The following is a 21,231-nucleotide window of genomic DNA, read 5'->3' on the forward strand; positions in this document are numbered from 1 at the left end:
ATGAAATTAGAGTATACTATGAAAGGAAAGGTCTCACCCGAGTAATGAAGTTGAGGGTTGTCATTCCACACGTGAAGTCTCTGGACACAGTCTGTAGTGAAGCATGTTGAGTGAAGCAATTGTTGCGTTGGTTAGGTTGTGATCGGCAGATGCAATATTATTTGATATGGATTGGGAGAGGCATACAGGAAAGTGGGCCCTATCCAAGGGTTCCAGGACTGGGGGAAGTAGAGGCTCTATAGTGGAGATGTGAGGTTCCTGCTGTCTTAGGGTTCCAAAAGACAATCGATAGTTAATGTTATCATCACATTATTTGGTAATTGGGTTAACTTTGAAAAGTCCTTTTGTTAGGCTTTGCTGTACAGTATCCAGTATCTTGTATATAGCTGTGCTATTGGTTGCTTCTGATCTACTTGGTCTAGGCTTTTGAGAGAGTCTGCATATCAATTACACAGCCTATATATTAAAAAGATTCAGTTTGTATTTTGAAAAACTTCGAGACATTAATTTTCCCCCTCTCATATTAATTAACTAGTGATTTATATGACTACATTTTACTAGGAGTGTACATAAACACCATTCCCACCACCAAAAGAAATAAATGCTTTTGACACAGGGTTGGGGAGTTAGTGCAGCAGTAACACACAAATACATACTAGAGGTACAAAATCAGTCCCTGGCACCACATAGACCAGAACTGAAAAGTGCTCTGGTCTCTATTTCTTTCTCTTTCTTTTTTTTTTTTTTTTTAATATTTATTTATTTCCTTTTGTTGCCCTTGTTGTTTTATTGTTGCAGTTATTGTTGTTGTTGTTGGATAGGACAGAGAGAAATGGAGAGAGATGGGGAAGACAGAGAGGGGGCTAGATAGATAGACACCTGTGGGGAAGACAGAGAGGGGGAGAGAAAGACAGACACCTGCAGACCTGCTTCACCGCTTGTGAAGCGACTCCCCTGCAGGTGGGGAACTGGGGGCTCAAACTGGGATCCTTACTCTGGTCCTTGTGCCTTGCGCCACCTGCACTTAACCCACTGTGCTACCGCTGGACTCCCATGTCTCTATTTCTTCTATCATTAAAAAAAAATGGCAGTCTTGGGTGGGGGTAGATAGCATAATGGTTATGAAAAGAGACTCTCATGCTCGAGGCTCCAGAAGTCCCAGGTTCAATCCCCCCCACCACAACCACATAAACCAGAACTGATTAGTGCTCTGGTTTAAAAAAATAATTGTCTTTAATTTCCAATGCTCTTAAATACCAGATTCAAGGGGAGTGACTGTATCTCACTGAGATGATTGGCAAGGAATCTACAGCCAGCTTTAACCTGCAACACCCATGATGAGGTATGTCCTCTCTGGAGTATCTGAGGACATAGGTGGTGAGAAGTTATTTCCAGGGGACTGTATTCACCCTCCAAAAAAATAAAAGGTGTCAGAATGCTCTGTTAGAGGTACCTGCAATTTGAAATAATAGTGGGAGAAAAATGAAGAATATACAGCTAAGGAAGAAAAATGGTCTGAAATTCCTCTTTTATTCATTCTCACAAGAAAGATTCAGCAAGCCATTTTGCTAAAACTAACTGCTCCCACCAAGCATTTTTCTCACTCAGATAATGCCTACCCCCTCCTTCCCAGCTATCCTGATAGTAGGGTGTCCAGGCCCTAGCTGAATAGGTCAGAAAGGAACAATCAGCAGGAGCCAACCACAGGAGACCTTTCAAAGGCCACAAACTCACAGAAAATCCAACAATGCAACATTTAGTCTGGACAATATGGCTGTTATAAATGCTGCTTTCATGAGCAGTGATTCAAATAACAGCTTTGGAAAGGATTTTCAGAAAGCCCTTTGGAAGTGAAACATGGACAGCTCAGAGCCCATGACTTGTTACAAGGACAAGCCTGACTAAACAGAGATCCAGAGCAGCAATGACTGACTTATTTATTCAGTCCTGCTCTGCACAAATCTGGGAGAATATGACATCTTTTAAATTGTCTCCCCTGAGCTATACAATATCATGGTGCTTGGGAAATGTTAGCAAAATTTTAGGAAAGGAAGCATGTTTTACAAAATGAAGATCACAGCATATCGACACTAATGCTTCCACTGAATTCTGTAGCAACTTGATGTCAAACAACTGCTAGGCTTAAGGGGCTATGGGCAAAATCAGAAGAAGAAACCCCTACCCTTTCTGTTTGACAGCTAAGCCCTTCTCCAACCTGCAAGTGACAAAAAAAATGCATTGTACATGTCATCTAAGTAAACTTGGTGCCATCTGGTATGGCTGCCATCTGGCATGGTGGACCCTTGGCTTTGCCACAAGAAAAAGTTCAAGGCCAAACCAAAAGATTTTTTTAAAAAGAGTATAAAGTTATTCAGGAAAAAGAAAAGTATACAATCCACAGACACAGTGTATGATAGCTCTCTAACAAGTAGCCCTTCTCTCTCTCTCTGAACTGATGTCAGTCTCTTTTTTTTACATGTTTATTTGTGTTTATGTGTGTGTGTGGGAGAGAGAGAGAGAGAAACAGACTATCACTCTAGCAAATGCAATACCAGGATTGAACTCAGGACCTCTAAGTCCAGTGTTCTACTCCCTACACCACCTCTTAGGCTGCCTAATAACAGTCTTTACAGTGTTTGCTAACAAATATTGACAGGGAGTAGAGGAATAATGAACTACACTCCATTTTGCTCCTTTTCCTTCCTTGTAGAGTGGTTTTATTTATTTTTTAAAATTTCTTTATTGGGGATTAATGTTTTACAGTCAACAGTAAATACAATAGTTTGTACATGCATAACATTTCTCAGTTTCCCACATAATACACAATACAACCCCCACATCCCAGAGTCTTACTTTGGTGCAATACACCAACTCCAGTTCAGGTTCTGCTTAGTGTTTTCTCTTCTGATCTTGTTTATCAACTTCTGCCTGTGAGTGAGATCATCCCATATTCATCCTTCTGTTTCTGACTTATTTCACTTAACATGATTTCTTCAAGCTCCATCCAAGATCAGCTAATAATCACCATTATTAATAGCTGAGTAGAATTCCATTTGTATATATACCACAGCTTGCTCAGCCACTCATCTGTTGTTGGACACCTGGGTTGCTTCCAGGTTTTGGCTATTATAAATTTTGCTGCTATGAACACAGGTATACACAGATCTTTTTGGATGGGTGTGTTTGGTTCCTTAAGATATCTCTCCAGGGGAGGAACTGCAGGGTCATACGGTAGGTCCATTTCTAGCTTTCTGAGAGTTCTCCAAACTGCTCTCCACAGGGTTTGGACCAATTTGTAGCATGATTTTAGAAACATCACTGCATCCGATGTAGGATAAATCACCAACTATGCTGGCTGCCATTTGGTTTTCATCAATTTCAGCACATTTTGGTCAGCAGCTTGTTTATCTCTTTCTAGCTTTTTTTTTTTCATTATGTAACAACACAATGATCACCTAAAAACTATCATTTGTGAATGCAGGGAGCCAGCCTACATGAAGGAGAGCAAATCCTCCCCCCTGCCTCCAATGAGCAGATGTAATTTTCATAGTTAAAAGTATATTTTAACAGGTAGTTAAAACAAACAAACTTGTAAAATATAATCATAATTACCAAGCCACCTCTTATACTTTGTGAAAACTATGGCAAATGTTAGAGAGAAGGAGGTAGTGATGTGGAAGGATAATTGGTGGACTTCAGTTGCTATGGTCACACAGGAACTTTGATGACAAACACAGTGAGATATATATACACATACATCTATCTGTAAAACTATACTCCTAAAATAACATTGTAAATCACTGTCAAATTAATTTTAAAAAGGAAAAGGTAGGGGGTTGGGGAGACAGCATAATGGTTATGCAAAAGACTCTCATGCCTGAGGTTCTGAAGTCCTAGATTCAATCCACAGCATCACCATTAGCCAGAACTGAGCAGTGCTCTGGTCTCTCTGTGTATCTTTCTTTCTTTTTAATATTTTATTTATTTTATTTTTGAGAGAGATGCAGAGAGAAACACCAGCGCTCTGCTTAGCTCTGGCTTATAGTGTTACAGGGGACTGAACCTGGGACTTTGGAGCATGAGAGTCTCTTTGCATAACCATTATGCTATCTACCCCCGCTCTGTGTATCTTTCTATCTCTCTCTCTCTCTCTCTCTCTCTCTCTCTCTCTCAAATAAAAATAAAATAAAATGAAAGAAATACCTGAGGGGAGGAGGAAAAAGTATATTACTGGAGAAACAAAGGAATGAGATGATTGTTACAGGAATGAGATGATTGTTACAGGATTGGGTCTAGAAGGGAGGCATCTAAGCATCTGTCCCCTGGGTTTTCTGGTCTGTTCATGAATATCACTTTAGAAGAATCAAGAAAGACTCTGTGCATCAGGTGTACAAATGTTATTTCAAAGAAGTTATGTAGATTGCGTACAGAGTCAAATTTTTCATGGGTTCATTGAGATTATCTGCATTTTCTTATTTATTTATGTGTTTGTTTGTTTTCGATAGGTCAGAAAGAAACTGAGAGTGGAAGAGAGACTAGAGAGGGAGAGAAAAAGCTTATAGTTTCCCCTCTGCAGGTAAGGACTGGGGGCATGAGCCCAGGTCCATGCATATAGTAGCATGTGTACTCAACCAAGCATGCCACTGCTTGGCCCTCCTGGCTTTTCTTTTAAATTTATGTTTATGAGGCATATAACTACCTTTCTAAATCCCCCTCTATAATGAATACCACTCCCAGGTGTTCACTTAAAATTCTTCTTACTGGGAAGTCCAGCGTAGTGCAGCGGGTTAAGTGCACGTGGCACAAAGTGTAAGGACTAGCATTAAGGATCCCTGTTCCAGCACCTGCAGGGGAGTGGCTTCACAGGCGGTGAAGCAGGCCTGCAGGTGTCTAATTTTCTCTCCCTCTCTCTGTCTTCCCCTCCTCTCTACATTTCTCTCTGTCCTATCCAACAACAATGACAGCAACAACAACGATAAACAACAAGGGCAACAAAAGGGAAAATAAATTTAAAAAAAAAAAAAACTCTTCCTATTACTTCCTGGTGCTTTCTTAAAATTCTCCCTTTTGTAAGGGAAGCAAGTGGTGAAAATAAGGCAGCCATAATCTCAAGAAGTCCCAGTGGAACTAAAGTTCAAGGATCCCTAATCTTAACCTTATCCTAACATAATGATTGGACCAAAGGGCAGGGATTATCAGGAAAATTTCACTTGCCTAGGTATCCACAAGTTCCAACTTATTTCTAACAGTTTCTGTTAGTCCCTGAGGTAACAAATAGACACATATAAAGCAAGAAGAATAGTTAGAGGAACAAAGAATGATGCTAAAGAGTAAGGGGAGACACAGGACCCAAAGTGTTTGTCACCAGGACTCTTGTTATACCATCAGTGGAAGGGAAGCAAATCTGGAAGCCAGGCATGGTTTTGCTTATTTGAGAGAGAAGAGAAAAAAAGGAAAGACACTTGGAAGGATCAATAGGCATAGAAAAAACTAGAAAAGAGATGAAGGCAGGACCACTGAAAAAATGGGAGAAACATTGCAATAATAAAACAACAAGGACAACAAAAGGTAATTAATAAATAAATGTTTAAAAAAAAGAAAGGGAAAATGGGGGAAATACATACATACAGATAGATAGATAGATTGATTGATTGATTGATTGATTGATTGATAGATAGATATTGAATCAGCCTGTATCAGTGATCTTGGGAGAACTACAGCAATTTCCAATGGAGGGAATGGGACACAGAATAGTGTAGTGGTAACAGTATGGAATTATACCCCTATTATCTTACAATTTTGCAAGTCAGTATTTAATCACTAATAAAAAAAGAATAAAGAGAAGATGATAATACAAAACTAATTTTCACTAGCCATTAACAAAGAAGGACAATGAGATATGAGTTTTTGTATGTTCTGCATGTGCAGAGAAGAGAGGTTCTATATTTGGCGTACTCTGAGGACAGTGGGGGAGTGGGGTGATTGTCCAGTTCACTCATTTTTTTGTCCCTCCGCTTCACTAAAACCTTCTGCATAGGGAATCAGTCCATTGTCTTATTTATCTTGAGTACCTAATGCTTTGAAACACAGTTGTAGAAATAAAAAATTTAAAAAAAACTAAAAATAAATACTGAAAAACAACAGTTTCCTGGGGTTTTTTATTTGTTTTTGTTTTCTGTTCTTATGATTGATTCTGAAAACCAAAATGTCTAATACCACTTAAGGGAGGTTGCTAAAAGCTGCAAAGCAAGGTATTACTAATTAATATGGGTATTCCTTCCTGTCACTTCCAGAATGCTGTTTTATGTTTCAACTTAGGAGCAGGGATGGAGAGGAAGAAGGATCCTAACTATTTTAAATGTTGGCTTTCTCAGGGCCGCCTTTTAGGTTCCTATATTTACCTGTTTCAGTAATAGTATTCTAATTTCACTCCCTCTGAAAAGTATTTCTCTGATATTGTGTAGGAAATGTTTGTGTTCTGATTGCCACTGAACAGATATAGCAGTTATTTTTAGCCTAGCACAGTCTACAGAATTTCCTCATACCCTGGGGTTCTGATTTCATGATGGTGACATGGAATTGGAAGAAAAAATACACCACAGTAGCAATGTCTAAGTAATTTAAACTCAGGGAAACTTTCCCAGGAGGTCTTGTAATGGAGCAGCCTGCACTTGTGGGCATAGGTCAGACTGGGGTGATGCAAATAAAGGCTTAGTATACAAAATTATTTTTCTAACTTGAAAATTCAAAGGAGATGCTCAGTCTGTATTTGCAGGATCCTGAGAGTGACTACATCCGTAAATCTTGTACCCTGTGAGCATCACTGGGCTCAGTCTAGGCCAGATCTGACTTTACTCTCCAGTTTTCACTTTCACTCCCAACATTTGCACTGCAGGTAAGGCTCATGGTAGTCCTAGTGTTGACAAAAATCAACAAATAACAGAGCTTCAAGGATGAAGGCTTGAGAGGCCAGGAAAGTGACTTAGCAGGGAGAGCATATAAGTTGAATGTATGAAACCCTGGGTTAAACCCTGGCACTGCTCCATTATAAGACCTCCTGGGGGATTCTCTTGTTTTTCTTCAGATCATATAAATCTCTCACCTTTTACAAGACCTCCTGGAAAATTTTTAATGAGTTTAAATTATTTAGACATTGCTACCATGGTGTATTTTTTTTCTTCCAATTCCACAACACTACCATGAAATCAGAACCCCAGAGTATAAGGAAATTCTGCAAACTGTGCTAGACTAAAAATAACCAGTAGTCTAGTCCCTCAAATAAATAAATAAATAAGATTTTTTAAAAGGAATGGAGGGAGTGAGGGAGGGTGCCTTGGAGGTGGCATAGTGGATAAAGTTTTAGACTCTCAAGCATGAAGTCCCACATTCGATCCCCAGTATTACATGTGTCAGAGTAATATTCTGGTTCTCTCTCTTCACCCCTCTCAATAACTAATAAATTATTTTAAAGAGAGGTTCTATAATATTGTTTAGGTTACAGTGAAGTATCCAGTGAAAGATTTGGCTATGTGATGGTTACAAATGCCCCAAAAACAAGAGCAGATCCAAGAAGAGTTGGTAATAAATGGTGTGCCCTGCTGGGAGTATGAATCAACCTGCCAATGCCCATGTTCAGCAGGGAAGCAATTACAGAAGCCAGACCTCCCACCTTCTGCACCCCATAATGATTCTGGGTCCGTACTTCCAGAGGGATAAAGAATAGGAAAGCTAACAAAGGAGGGATAGGATGTGGAGTTCTGGTGGTGGGAATTGTGTGGAAATACACCCCTCTTATCCTATGGTCTTGTCAATATTTCCATTCTATAAATAAAAATTATGTAAATTTTAAAAATAAATAAATAAATAACCTGTCTTAGGCGACACATGGGCTGAGAGTCCAGGTGGTGGGATTAAACAGGAACACGCATGAGGTGGGCCACAAATGTTGCCTTCCTACAAGGAAGGTTCAGGAATTTCTTCATGAGATGCTTACCCTGCAGGAAAACTCTTCTGCTCCCTAGGCTTGGATGTTAGTGTTCTAGAAGCTGATCTAAAGTTCTTTCATCCCTATTTGCTCTCTTACCAGCCCACTTGATGTTATAAAGTTAAGTGAGTCACCTTTGAAACAGAAAGAGAAACTGGAAGTCCCTGGTCCCTAGATGCCAACAAATGGTTTACACAAAAGCAGATTTTTTTGGATCATGAGATTAGGAGTGTATTTATTTACAAACCTAAAAGAAAATGTGAATTATAACCCATTCCTAAATCACACATATATGGCCTGGGCACTTAAAAAATGCTACCTTCAAAAGAAAAAAAGTACCTTCTCTTCCTTGTGCATAGTCATTTTTCAATACTCCTATGCTCTTTCATATGTTTACAATTCCTTATCCTACTCCTATCTCTCTTCTACTCCAGCCTGTGCCCCTCACAGATCTTAACTTGTTCATCTTTGCAGATTTTAAAGGAGAAAACTGATTCAGACTGAAAAATACTGGAATAGTGGAATCATAAATCCTCAAATCCAACTTTGAATCCCACCTATCAGGAGAACTTCCATGACACTGGAGCAGAGACCACTCACTCAAGTCTCAGAACTGCCCATAACACTGTGTAAAATCCATGGATTGCCTCTGTTGCTTTTAATAACTGAATAAAGCATTGACATTCATAGAGTTTCAATCTCAGAGAATCATTACAGACTAATCCTCATTATAACATGATCTTATCTCAATTATCCTCTGTGTAGTCTGGGTACATAAAGTAACTGTGAGTTCTCTCACCGAGAAATGTTCATTAAAACCATATTGTGCATAGTTGTTTTTAAACTTGTTAGGAGACAAGGAGATAAATACTAGAAACAACAACTAAATCTGTCAGAGCTTTCTCTAGCATTCAGAAACTATATTTCTTCTTATGATATGGAATGAGGACCTATTAGGCTGTCAGAAAGTCATGACATTTCTTTTTTTTTTTTTTTCCTTCTTTTTTTTTTCCAGCAGGGTTAGCATTGGGGGCTATTACAAATCCACCATGATAATTTTTTTCCTTTTTTTATTTCTAATTTCTATTTGACAGGACAGAAAGAAATTGAGAAGGGAGGGGGAGATAGAGAGGGAAGGAGAAAGATAGACAGCTACAGACCTGCTTCACTACTTGTGAAGTTTCCCCCTGCAAGTGGGGAGTAGGGACTCTGACCTAGATTCTTCTGTATGGTGATATGTGCACCTAACAAGGTACATCACTGCCAGGCCCTCATCACATAGTTTTCTCTATGTTATTCTCTGCAAAAATGGATTGTGACTTTTCCAGCCATATAACTGAATAATGGGCCATTGGGTATAATTTGTGTTCCATGTGCTTTATTTTTTTAATATATTTTATTTATTTATTAGTGAGAGGGATAGAAGGAGAGAGAGAAAGAACTGGACATCACTCTGGTACATGTGCTGCTGGGGATTGAACTCAAGACCTCAAGCTTGAGAGTCCAACGCATTATCCACTTCGCCACCTCCCGGACCACTCTATGTGCTTTATGATACAAAATACAGTAGGCTACTTCCTTCTAATCCATATCTGGCAAACTAAATGCATTTACCAGTATTCACAAAACAGATTTTATTCTGTCCTGGTTAACAGTGCCAAAGTCTATAAGAATCACCCAAAGAAGAGTTAATCTTTTTTTTTTTTAATTTAAGAAAGGATTAATTAACAAAACCATAGGGTAGGAGGGGTACAATTCCACACAATTCCCACCACCCAATCTCCATTTCCCACCCCTTCCCCTGATAGCTTTCCCATTCTCTATCCCTCTGGGAGCATGGACCCAGGGTCATTGTGGGTTGCAGAAGGTAGAAGGTCTGGCTTCTGTAATTGCTTCCCCGCTGAACATGGGCGTTGACTGGTCAGTCCATACTCCCAGTCTGCCTCTCTCTTTCCCTAGTAGAGTGGGTCTCTGGGGAAGCTGAGCTCCAGGACACATTGGTGGGGTCTTCAGTCCAGGGAAGCCTGGCCGGCATCCTGATGACATCTGGAACCTGGTGACTGAAAAGAGAGTTAACATACGAAGCCAAACAAGTTGTTGAACAATCATGGAGTTAATCTTACCATGGTCTACTTGTGTCTATATAAAGTTTTTAATATGTAAAAGAAAGGAAAAGCCATCATCATTTGAAATTTTTTTCTAAAGAAAATAATGAAAGGAAGAAATAAATATTTTTATGCAAAGATATTCATTGTTGGTAGTAGAGAAATTAAAAATTTACTTGTCTATCTGATAATAGTGAAAGAGTTTGAAAATGAAATATTGAACATGGGATGCAAAAATGAAAATGGAGTAGAATATAATGGAAGCCCTTAGAAATTTATTCTGATGATCTAGAACATGGAAATATAGAAAAACTATTTTAATAGGTTTAAAGTGTCATCAATACTATTGATTTCAACTATGTAAAAGAATTATACACTTAGATAATAAATGGAAAGAAATATAGGAAAAAATAGTGTGTCAAAGAAATTGAACTGTGGATCATTTATTTTATAGTAATTATACTATTGATCATATAATAAATAAAATTGGTAGGAAGAGAAAACACTCAAGTAAGACATTTTCTTTTTTTTAAATTTATTTATTTATAAAAAGGAAACACTGACAAGACTATAGGATAAGAGGGGTACAATTTCCACCACCAGAACTCCATATCCCATCCCCTCCCCTGATGACTTTCCTATTCTTTAACCCCATGGAAGTAAGGACCCATGGTCACCATGGGGTGCAAAAGGTAGAAGGTCTGGCTTCTGTAATTGCTTCCCCACTGAACATGGGTGTTGACAGGTTGATCCATACTCCCAGCCTGTCTCTCTCTTTCCTTAGTGGGGCAGGGCTCTGAGGAAGCAAAGCTCCAGGACACATTGGTGCGGTCATCTGCCCAGGGAAGTCTGGCTGGCATCATGATAGCATCTGGAACCTGGTGGCTAAAAAAGAGTTAACACATAAAGCCATACAAATTGTTGATTAATCATGAACCTAAAGGTTGGAATATTGCAGATGAAGATTTGGGGTCTCCGTTTTGGAAATAGCTAATAGGTCTATTTTAGGTATATTCCAAAGGGCCCAGTTTTTGCCTGAGGCAGACATCTGATATGCAGGTGGACCCAAGTTATTGTCTGGGGAGATGATGTCATGGCTGGAAAAAGGGCTAGAAAGCTGGATCAGGGAAGAGAGTAGCTCCCAAATATGGGAAAGATGTATATATTGTTGACTGTAAACCCCATCAATTTGATCTTGGGCCCATATTCAGCATAGGAGCCTATGTAACCTCTACATCCCTGTAGGTCTGAACTTGCATTCTGTGGTCATCAGTAGGAACATTCTGAGTTGCACCAATTTCAGAACCCATCTTCCTGAGGTGGTAGATAAGAGTAAGTTAACCAACCCCCCTTCGGAGAATGGAACATTCTCTATCATTATTGATCCACATTGAGGGCAAGGTCCTATGGGGACCCCCAGATGGGTTAATTATGTTGTTTTTGATGGAGATGACAAGTGATAATGGAGAGAGGGATCTATTTGAGTTCTAGGCTCATCATGCTTGTGTGGGAATCCCAGAACTCCCCAACTAGGGCCCCAGATGATGGGATGGCCTGATAGTGACTAAAGAGTCATCATTAAAGTATGACAGTCTCTTGTCCTTATTCAGCTTTTGAGTCCTAGTAAGACACTTTATTTTTTTTCACTGTACTTCTTTTTAATTTTTTTTTATTTTTTATTTAAGAAAGGAGACATTAACAAAACCATAGAATAAGAGGGGTACAATTCCACACAATTCCCATAACCTGATCTCCATATCCCATCCCCTCCCCTGATAGCCTTCCCATTCTCTATCTCTCTGGGAGTATGGATCCAGGGTCGTTGTGGGTTGCAGAGGGTGGAAGGTCTGTCTTCTGTAATTGCTTCCCCACTGAACATGGGCGTTGACTGGTCAATCCATACTCCCAGTCTGCCTCTCTCTTTCCCTAGTAGGGTGGGTCTCTGGGGAAGCGGAGCTCCAGTACACATTGATGGGGTCGTCTGTCCAGGGAAGTCTGGTCAGCATCTTGCTGGAATCCGAACCTGGTGGCTGAAAAGAGAGTTAACATATAAAGCCAAACAAATTGTTGAACAATCATGGACCTAAAGACTGGAATAGTGCAGATGAAGTGTTGGGGGGTATTCCTTGCAGGCTCTTGTGTACTTCTGCTTTCAGGTATATATTGTCCCCCTAGTTTATGGGCAAGTGTGAACCTATGCTCTATCTCAGGGGACCCGGACTATATCTAGGTTTGGGGACTTTATTGGGGAGTGGACCACCTGGAATGGAATTAGAGAATACTATGAAAGGAAAGGTCTCACCCGAGTGATGAAGCTGAAGGGTTGCCATTCCACACCTGAAGTCTCTGGTCACAGTCTGAAGTGAAGCATGCTGGGGTGGCACTCGTTGCGTTGATTAGGTTGCGATCCGTGGAGTAAGACACTTTCTATGCCAAGTAGAAAAAAGAATCAGTGATGCCTGGGACCTTTCTGTCATCTTCCTTAATTTTTCAAAAAAACCTGTAATCTTTACCCAAAATTTCTGGGCTATAGGAGGCCCCCTTTCTAGTAAGATTACTGTTTTCTTAGTGTAAAAGTAACTTAAAATTGTTCAGTCTTCTTTGATAACAAATATAAAGTACATTTGAAAACTTTATTGGTATGATTCTTCTGTGGCATAGATTATGCATAAAAATATTGGTGACTGAAAATGACACATTCTTTACTTTCTCTCTTCCCTACCCCCTTCTGCAGTTCTGCTAAGCCAATATTCTCTAGAATGAGCACAAGTCAACTAACAGCTAAATAAATCAAATAACAGCTTTTGTACATCAACATCAACAAGGAAGACATTTGGGAGAGATCAGCGTACAGCAATGGATACAGACAAGAATGAAGCATCCACTTGTCAAAGAACCTTCCAAATCTAAGTAGACAGAGATAGGAGTGTGTTTCTGGAAGAGATGTGATAATGAATTAAACACCAGATGATTGGAAACTGTCATTGAATAAAATCAAATAATATTACTGAGTAACCATATTCAGAAAATTGTCTAAGGAAGAATGCAAATGTGTAAGAATTAATATGTAAAATAGACATTGTACTGAGGTTTGTAGGCTGGCCTTTTTAAATCAAACCGAAAACTAAAAGCTTTAATCTCTCAAGATCATTTTTTAAAACAAACAAACAAAAAAAGGCCATCAATCCTACAGTATTCCTATCTCAATAATCAAGAGGCTGATCAAGCACCATTTGTTGAGAAAGCAGCTTAGAAATGCCTCTAAATGTGCTGAAGTCATGACCTTTGGCTCCTCTTCTCTGCCATTCGTTTGTTTCACTATGTAGTTGATTATATCCACTCAGTCAAGAGACGTAATACTTCAAACTGTTTACTTGATCTGTGTTCAGTTTAATCTGTTCGTACAAGTTATTATGAGAAAGTGTTTCTGACATATACTACTACTCCATCAAGCTGTATATTGCAAAAAGTACATCTTTATAAGTTCCTGTAATGTAGATTTTCCTATCTTTCAGGAAACAACATCAAGAAACTCTGAAAAGTAATAGAAAGTTCATTTTCACCTTGGATGTCCACATGTAGTATATAGGCTAATATCAAATAAACACTTTTTCTAATTCTCCCTAGTATATGCATAAGAGTTTAATATACTTTATAAATAGGTATCTAAGATATCTCCTTTTTTTCTATCTCATTGTTATACATGCCACCAGAATTCGTCTCTTCTTTACTGACTAGCACTCATTTTTCTTTTAAAGAATCATTCATTAATCCTATTTCTAAAGGATAGTAAGTGGTACTACAAAAAAATAATAATTTCATAGCCTTAGAAATAAACAAATATGTAGATATACAGGTCAAAGAATCTTGATAAGAGTAAGTTGCCTTTTTATTTACTAATGATGCTTTCAAAAATGCTATGTTTTTTTTAGTTGACTAGCATTTCCAATGTAATTATAACCAAGAAGTTGTTAATCTTTTGCTCCCAGGCTTCCCTGTCATGACCTTCACCATATATCCTGCCAATAGACAACAACAGAAAAATACCTAATTTTAAAGTAGCAAATTATTTGAGAGTGAACACAAATGAAAATGTATATGCAGGAGAAATCAATTTAAACCAAAACTATGTTCTACACCTGAGCAGACTACATGGACATGCAGAATGTTTTCATTCATAGACTCAAAAGTAAGATCAAACAATAAAATGTCACCAAACAAAGGCTACCACAGAAATATTATAAATCATGCTTGATTTCTCTTATATTCTCTTTACTAGGATTATACTCCTATTTTAGCCAAATGTTTCTGGTACTAGCCATCTTTTCACCATAAGTGGAATTTTATTCCAGATGGCTTAAAGTACATTACAAGTATGCTCCAATGAGTGAAACTTAAGTCACAATGAGATTTTTCTTTAAAAATTAAAAAAAGAAAGAAAAGAAAATTAAGGGAATGCTTATCATCTCCAGCTAATGTATTAGATAATCTGGGAGGTTTTTGTTGTTTTAAATATTAGTTCTCCCACTGGATTCAAAATACGATACTTACAAAATTTAGTAACACAACTTACAAAATTTAATTACACACAACTTTTCAGGAATCCATCATTTATTTAAAGAGATGTACCTCTCTACAGTAAAAAAGGTATTGTCTTTCTCTAATTCATATATATTGCAGATTTCATTGGGAGTCCTATGCCACTAGTAATGATATTTACAAAAAATGAAAAGTGCTTCCTATCCACATGCAAATATTTTTTAAGTTTTTCCATAAAACCTAAATGTAATTTAACATACCACAGTGCTCTAAAGATGGGTCATTGACGATGTACCATTTGTATATAAGTGATACTGTGTAAATCACTAAATGTTAGTTAAGTATAAGAAGTATGTTTTTACCTTTTTTTTTTAAAGTGACTCCCTTTCACATTCTGTTCTGTTGTATCGTGTCCAAAAGTTGTGTGTAATTTTTTTAAGGTCCAGGAAATGTAAAGAAATTTGTTGGAATACCTGAATTTCTTTTAAAAATAAAAATAAAAATAAGATTTTGTTACTTATAATTCTGCTTGGTGGTGTGGCACACATTCAATGTATTCAGCATTTGTCTTTGTCCAATGATACAGTAATGGGTGATTTGACTGAAATAACTGTCTCTGGAGAATCTCTGCTGATTGATTCTACATTCACCAGTGGCAGATATTTATTAGATATGCAAGACTTCACATAAAAGGCATGATTAACATCTCCAAAGTCTCTGCTAACTACATATGGGCATGCTTCAAGCTAATCATATACTCAGTGGAATGAAATTGATAATTAAGTAAATAGCCAGATGGTCTGAATAAAAACTTGACCTAAAATAGCCAATTAATTGCTCCATCTCCACTTTGCAAATTGAGAACAGTCAAATTGTTCCTCAGACATGAGCAGCCTTTTTGCAATAGTTTATATTGAGTATGTGTTGTCTATGTGGGTTCAAATATCAGCTCCATCATTTGCTTTATGACATTGAACTACTCAGAGCCTCTCTCTCATAGAATGGACACAAATAATGACACCTGACCCAATGGTGTTCTGAAATATAAATTATAGCATTGTGCTTAATAAGAGATATTCATAATAAATGTTAATCCCTTCCTCTCCTACTATTTGTAAGATTCTCAAAATGCTGAATATAACAAAGTAATATTTATTAGCAGGAATTGAAAACTCAAATGATGGGCTGGGCAGTAGTGCAGTGGGTTAAGTGCACATGGTGCAAAGCGCAAGGACTGGCTCAAAGACCCCGGTTCAAGGCCCAGCCTCCCCACCTGTAGGGGGGCATTCTGCTTCAAAAACAGTGAAGCAGGTCTGCAGGTGTCTATCTTTCTCTCCCCCCTCTCTGTCTTCCTTTCGTCTCTCAATTTCTATCCTACCCAACAGCAATAACAACAATAACAGTAACAAAATGGGAAAAATGGCCTCCAGGAGCAGTGGTTTCATAGTGCAGGCATCGAGCCCCAGCAATAACCCTGGAGGCAAAAAAAAGAAAAAAAAGAAAAAAAGAAAAAAAGAAAATGACTACAGGGAACAGGTAGACAAGTAAATCAACAAAACAATTTTGGTTGGGGGCATAATAGAATATAATGGGCACTGTAGAGCTCTGAAGAATCTAGATGTCTGATGTAAATAACCAGTCCATACTTAGTTCCCAGTCATACAACTAAAAGGTATTGAGCCCCTACTGTGTGTCAGGAATTGTTCTGATCCCTGAGAAAGTAGTCATGAGCAGACAAGCACGATCTCTGCTCTTAAACATTTTTCCCCCTTTTTGTTGCCCTTTTTTTTTATTGTTGTTATAGTTGTTATAGGTATTATAGTTGTTGATGTTGTCGTTGTTGGATAGGACAGAGAGAAATGGAGAGAGGAGGGGAAGACAGAGAGGGGGAGGCCTGCTTCACCGCCTGTGAAGAGACTCCCCTGCAGGTAGGGAGCAAGGTCAGGTCCTTGCGCTTTGTGCCACCTGCGCTTAACCCTCTGCACTACCGCCCGACTCCTTACTCTTAAACTTCTTATGCTCTAGTAGAAAAAGAGACAGGAAATGTCAGCTAGATGCCCTATAAGTGCCCTGAGAGAATTAAAACACAGTGGTATGATGGGGCAACTAGGAGGCTAATCAAGAAGAGTTTCTGAAGGGGTTAGGCAGTAGCGCAGCGCGTTAAGCACACACGGCGCAAAGCACAAGGACCCGTGTAGGGATCCCGGTTCGAGCCCCTGGCTCCCCACCTGCAGGGAAGTCACTTCATGGGACGTGAGGTGTGTCTGCAGGTGTCTGTCTTTCTCTCCCCCTCTGTCTTCCCCTCCTCTCTCCTCTTCTCTCTGTCCTATCCAACAATGAACAACATCGACAATAACAATAATAACCACAACAAGGCTACAACCAGGGCAACAAAAGGGGGAAAAATGGCCTCCAGGAGCAGTGGACTCATGGTGCAGGCACTGAGCCCCAGCAATAAACCTGGAGGCAAAAAAAAAAAAAAAAAAAAAAAGAAGAGTTTCTGAAAAGATAGCATTGAAAGCGAAACCTGCTACCCAGAAGGTAAACCCAGTGGGTAGTGTTGGATTCTCAAGCATGAGGTCATGAGTTTGATCCCCAGCATCTCATATGCCAGAGTGATACTGATATCTCTCTCTCCCCCCCCCACCCTCTGCCATTAATAAATCTTTAAAAACACAGTGTGAAGGGGGCCAGGCGGTGGCTCAGCCAGTAAAGCACACATGTTACAATGTGCAAGGACTGAGGTTCAGACCCTGCGCAGCAGGGGAGGCTTCACAAGTGATGAAGCAGTGCTGCATGTGTCTCTCTTTCACTCTCTCCCTCTCTACCACCCCTTCTTTTCAACTTCTCTCTGTCTCTATAAAAGAAAATGGCCATCAGGAGCAGTGGATTCATAGTACAGGCACCAAACCCCTACAACAGCGTTGGTGGTAATTAAAGGGAAAAAAAAAATAGTGTGAATCCTGAACAGCCAGGGTGGTGCCCAATGGGTAGAGCAAATATATTGGAACAGATGAGTGCTGTTATTTTTCTTTTCTTTTTTATTACTTATCTATTTTTTTTATTATTGGATAGAATCAGAGAGAAATTCAAGAGGGAGGGAAAGGTAGAGAGAAGGAAAAAACAGAAAGACACCTGCTTCACCACTCGTGAAGCATCCCCCTGCAAGTGGGGACCAGGGACTTGAACCTTGTATGTTGTAATGTGCATGCTTAACCAGATGCACCACTGCCTGGCTTCTGTTGTTATTTTTCTCTCTCATCTTTTTCCCTCTCTTTCATAAATAAGTCTTTAAAGTAAGACTTGAATGATAACTTAGGAACCATATGCAGGAAGAATATGTCACATCAGGTAGGTGGGTGCACTCTAAGCCTCTAAGGAGATCAAGACTATGCTCAATAGACTTAAGAACTGGCTCAACAGCAAAGCAAGATAATATGAGATGAGTCAGGAACAGCTTCAGGCTCTCTAAACAAGGGTGGTTTATGTTTTAAGTGTGAGAAAAGGTCATATGAAGGTCTTGGTTTTTTTTCCCCTCCAGGACTTCTCTGTGGACTTCTTCTTCTATTTTCCATACAGGACAAGAGACAGAAAGGAAGAAAGAGAGGAAGAGAAAGAAGGAGAGTTACCACAACTCATGAAGTCCCAAAGCTCATGAAGTTTCCCCTTTGCATGCTTAACGGGGGCTTAACCTTGTCTCTGGGTCTTCACACATGCTAAACTATACACTCTAACGGGTGAACTATCTCCTTCTTTAGAGGAGAGAGATGCAAACTATTGTACATTTCTGAAAGATTACCCTTGGCTTCTGCTTTTGGAAATATGAACTAGATACTTTAAAAAGCCTCCTTTACATAATGCTATCTAGGTCTTGAATAAATTACAAAGAGCTTATTTTTAATATATAGCTTAGCTGACAAGAAATTGAGAGAAATCCCAAAGGCAAAAAAAAAGAGGGAGGATGAGTAAACTGAGTATGAAGTATAAGCAAAAGCACAAACTGGGACTGCCTGAAGGTAAACTGGTGTATCAGAGTACAGGATGGGAAACTGACAGATCACTGGAAATGAACAAGCTAAATCTGAAATTCTCACCAAAAGTTAGAATATTATGGCTATAGCCTTGGGCAAGAGTAGCCCAGAAAAAATATTCTTGCTCACAAATGAGAGAAGTCTATCAAGAACTCTCCATGCTACCTCTACTTGGAAGAAGAAATAAGAAAGGAAAAGTCACCCCCGGCCAGGTGGTGGGGCACATGTTAGAATGAGCAAGGACCCAGGTTCAAGCCCCCGGTCCCCACCTGCAGGGGGAAAGCTTTGCGAGTGGTGAAGCAGGGCTGTAGGTGTCTCTGTGGTGACCCCAGCAGTAGTTTGGGACTATTAGCATACAAACTATGTCACCCCGAGGAGGTGCTTCAGAGAAAGGAATATATAAAAGCAAGGGACTTTGAGCAAGTGGGCCTCTTTGGCTGCTGCTTCTTCTCCTGGTCAGAAGCATCTCAGAGGTGCGCCATGGTTACTTCTCCTGGGAACTGAACACGTTGTGACTCTGCTAGCCGCTAAACTTTCAGACCCCTCTACAGCCATGAGTAACCTTTACCAGAGCTGATAATTGTTTATCTTATGGGAATAAACTTTTGATAACTATACTCAGATTTTATAGACCTAGTATATTCTTAATCCTTGATAAGTGCTTAATTTGCCTTTTACCTGTCTCACCCTAATAAACCTTGTATTATTTAAACCAGTTCCCAGCTCCTACTGAGAATCCTTTCACTACCGCAGCAGCAGCCACCAGCACCACCAAACCTCGCTTTAAGTTAAATAAGTCTCTCTCCCTCTCTATCAATCCCTTCCCTCTCAATTTCTGACTATTTCTATTCAATAAAGATAATAAAAAAAATTTTTTAAAGAGTCACTCCCATAAATGTTTAACCTCAAACTTGGCTTTCCCAAGTCTAGAATTCAATCTTAAATTCTCTTTCTTTCTCTCTCTCTTCACCAGAGCACTGATCAGTTTTGGTTTATTGTGGTGTGGGGGATTGAATCTAGGAGGTTCAGGCAGGAAAACATTTTTGCATAACCATTATGCAATCTACCCCCACCCTTTAATCTTAAATTCTCCATATAGCCAAAGCAATTCCAAAACAAGAAATAAAGGGCTTATTCAGACCTCCTAGCAGGCAGATACAAACACAGAGCCTGTCTGGAAGAAAGCATCTCTTTCTTATGTTTTATTTTTTATTAGTAATTTAATATTGATTTACAAGATTGAAAGGAGCACACTTGTAATAGGGGCATAATTCCATACAGTTCCCACCACCAGAGTTCTGTGTCCCATCCCCTTTATTGGAAACTTCCCTATTGTTTATCCCTCTGGGAATATGGAGCAAAATCTTTTTTGGGGTGCAAATGGTAGAAGTTCTGGCTCCTGTAACTGCTTCTCTGCTGAACATGAGCATCAACAGGTTAAATGTGATATAGAAATGAGAAGGCAAGATCATAGAAAAAATGAGCAAATATATGTAAATATAGTTATAGTGTTGTGCCCAGAAATTCGAGTCCCGATCTCACTCAAAGAAGACCAGAATCACATGCAATAGCAAAAGCCTTTATTGGGAAGCTTAAGCTTCGGCCGCCGACACCTTTCCAAGCAAAGGGAGAATCTGCAACCTCGATCACTTCTTATCCCACCTTTTTATAGTTGTCACAGGGTGGGCACAGGTGGAAATATCCACAGGAAACAAGGAACAATTGGCTTTGAGCCAATAGCTGCTCTCAATACTTGGGGCCCTCCTCCAGCCCCACTTTCCCCCTTATCTTTTTGTAACTTTTAGGGCCCAATCTTGGGCCCTTCTCTGTTTCTGACTACTGTCCCGGTATAAATGGGGCGTAAGGAGCAGTAGTAGCAGGAACGAAAATTAGAGTCACCAGGAGAGAAAGAGTCTACAGAGTCACGAACAGACCAACCGAAGCCTGAGCGGGTGTTTGGGAACAGACTTGAGTTGCCATCTGGTCTTAACTCTTCTGTCTCTGCTGCATGGACGTGGGAGTGGTAGATCCATGAGACAATACCATCCTCCTTCAGGGCCGTGGAGGTGGCTAAGATGACAGTATAAGGTCCTTTCCACCGGGGCTCAAGTGTCTCTTTTTGGTGGCGTCTTACCAGGACTGAGTCTCCAGGCTGCAAGGGATGAGGGTTTGGAGGGGGTGCAGCTTCATATATTGTTCTCAGTCTTGGCCACACATGCTTTTGGACTTGAGCTATTATCTGTAAGGATGTAAGCAGGTTCTGATCATTAATATCAGCAAGCAAGTCTGATCTCAAGGCTGGGATTATGGGAGGAGGACGACCAAACATGATCTCAAATGGGGTCACAGCTTTGCAGTATAGGGGGTATTTCTTATTCTGTAAAGGGCAAAGGGAAGGAGAGTTACCAAGTCTACACCAGTCTCCATAGTTAATTTTGTTAAGGTCTCCTTTAGAGTTCTATTCATCCTTTCTACCTGTCCTGAGCTTTGGGGCCTGTAGGTGCAATGTAATATCCATTTGCCCCAAGGACGCCCACTAAGTTCTGGGTTACCTGGGAAACAAAGGCTGGAC

General features: G+C 39.6%; 1 protein-coding gene across 2 annotated transcripts in view; it reads left to right on the plus strand.

The window, feature by feature from the left end:
* LHFPL3 (LHFPL tetraspan subfamily member 3) overlaps positions 1-15,151 on the plus strand; it is a 712,959-nt gene extending 697,808 nt beyond the window's left edge. For both annotated transcript variants that reach the window (XM_060196374.1, XM_060196373.1), the window contains one exon: positions 12,824-15,151. Coding sequence is in view for 1 of the 2 variants with exons in the window: in XM_060196373.1 (XP_060052356.1) it covers positions 12,824-12,852 (29 nt within the window). In the remaining variant the exon portion in view is untranslated. The remainder of the gene's footprint in view (positions 1-12,823) is intronic.
* The last annotated feature ends 6,080 nt before the right edge of the window (positions 15,152-21,231 follow it).

This window comes from Erinaceus europaeus, chromosome 8 (genome assembly GCF_950295315.1).
Source record: "Erinaceus europaeus chromosome 8, mEriEur2.1, whole genome shotgun sequence".
Lineage (NCBI taxonomy): Eukaryota > Metazoa > Chordata > Mammalia > Eulipotyphla > Erinaceidae > Erinaceus > Erinaceus europaeus.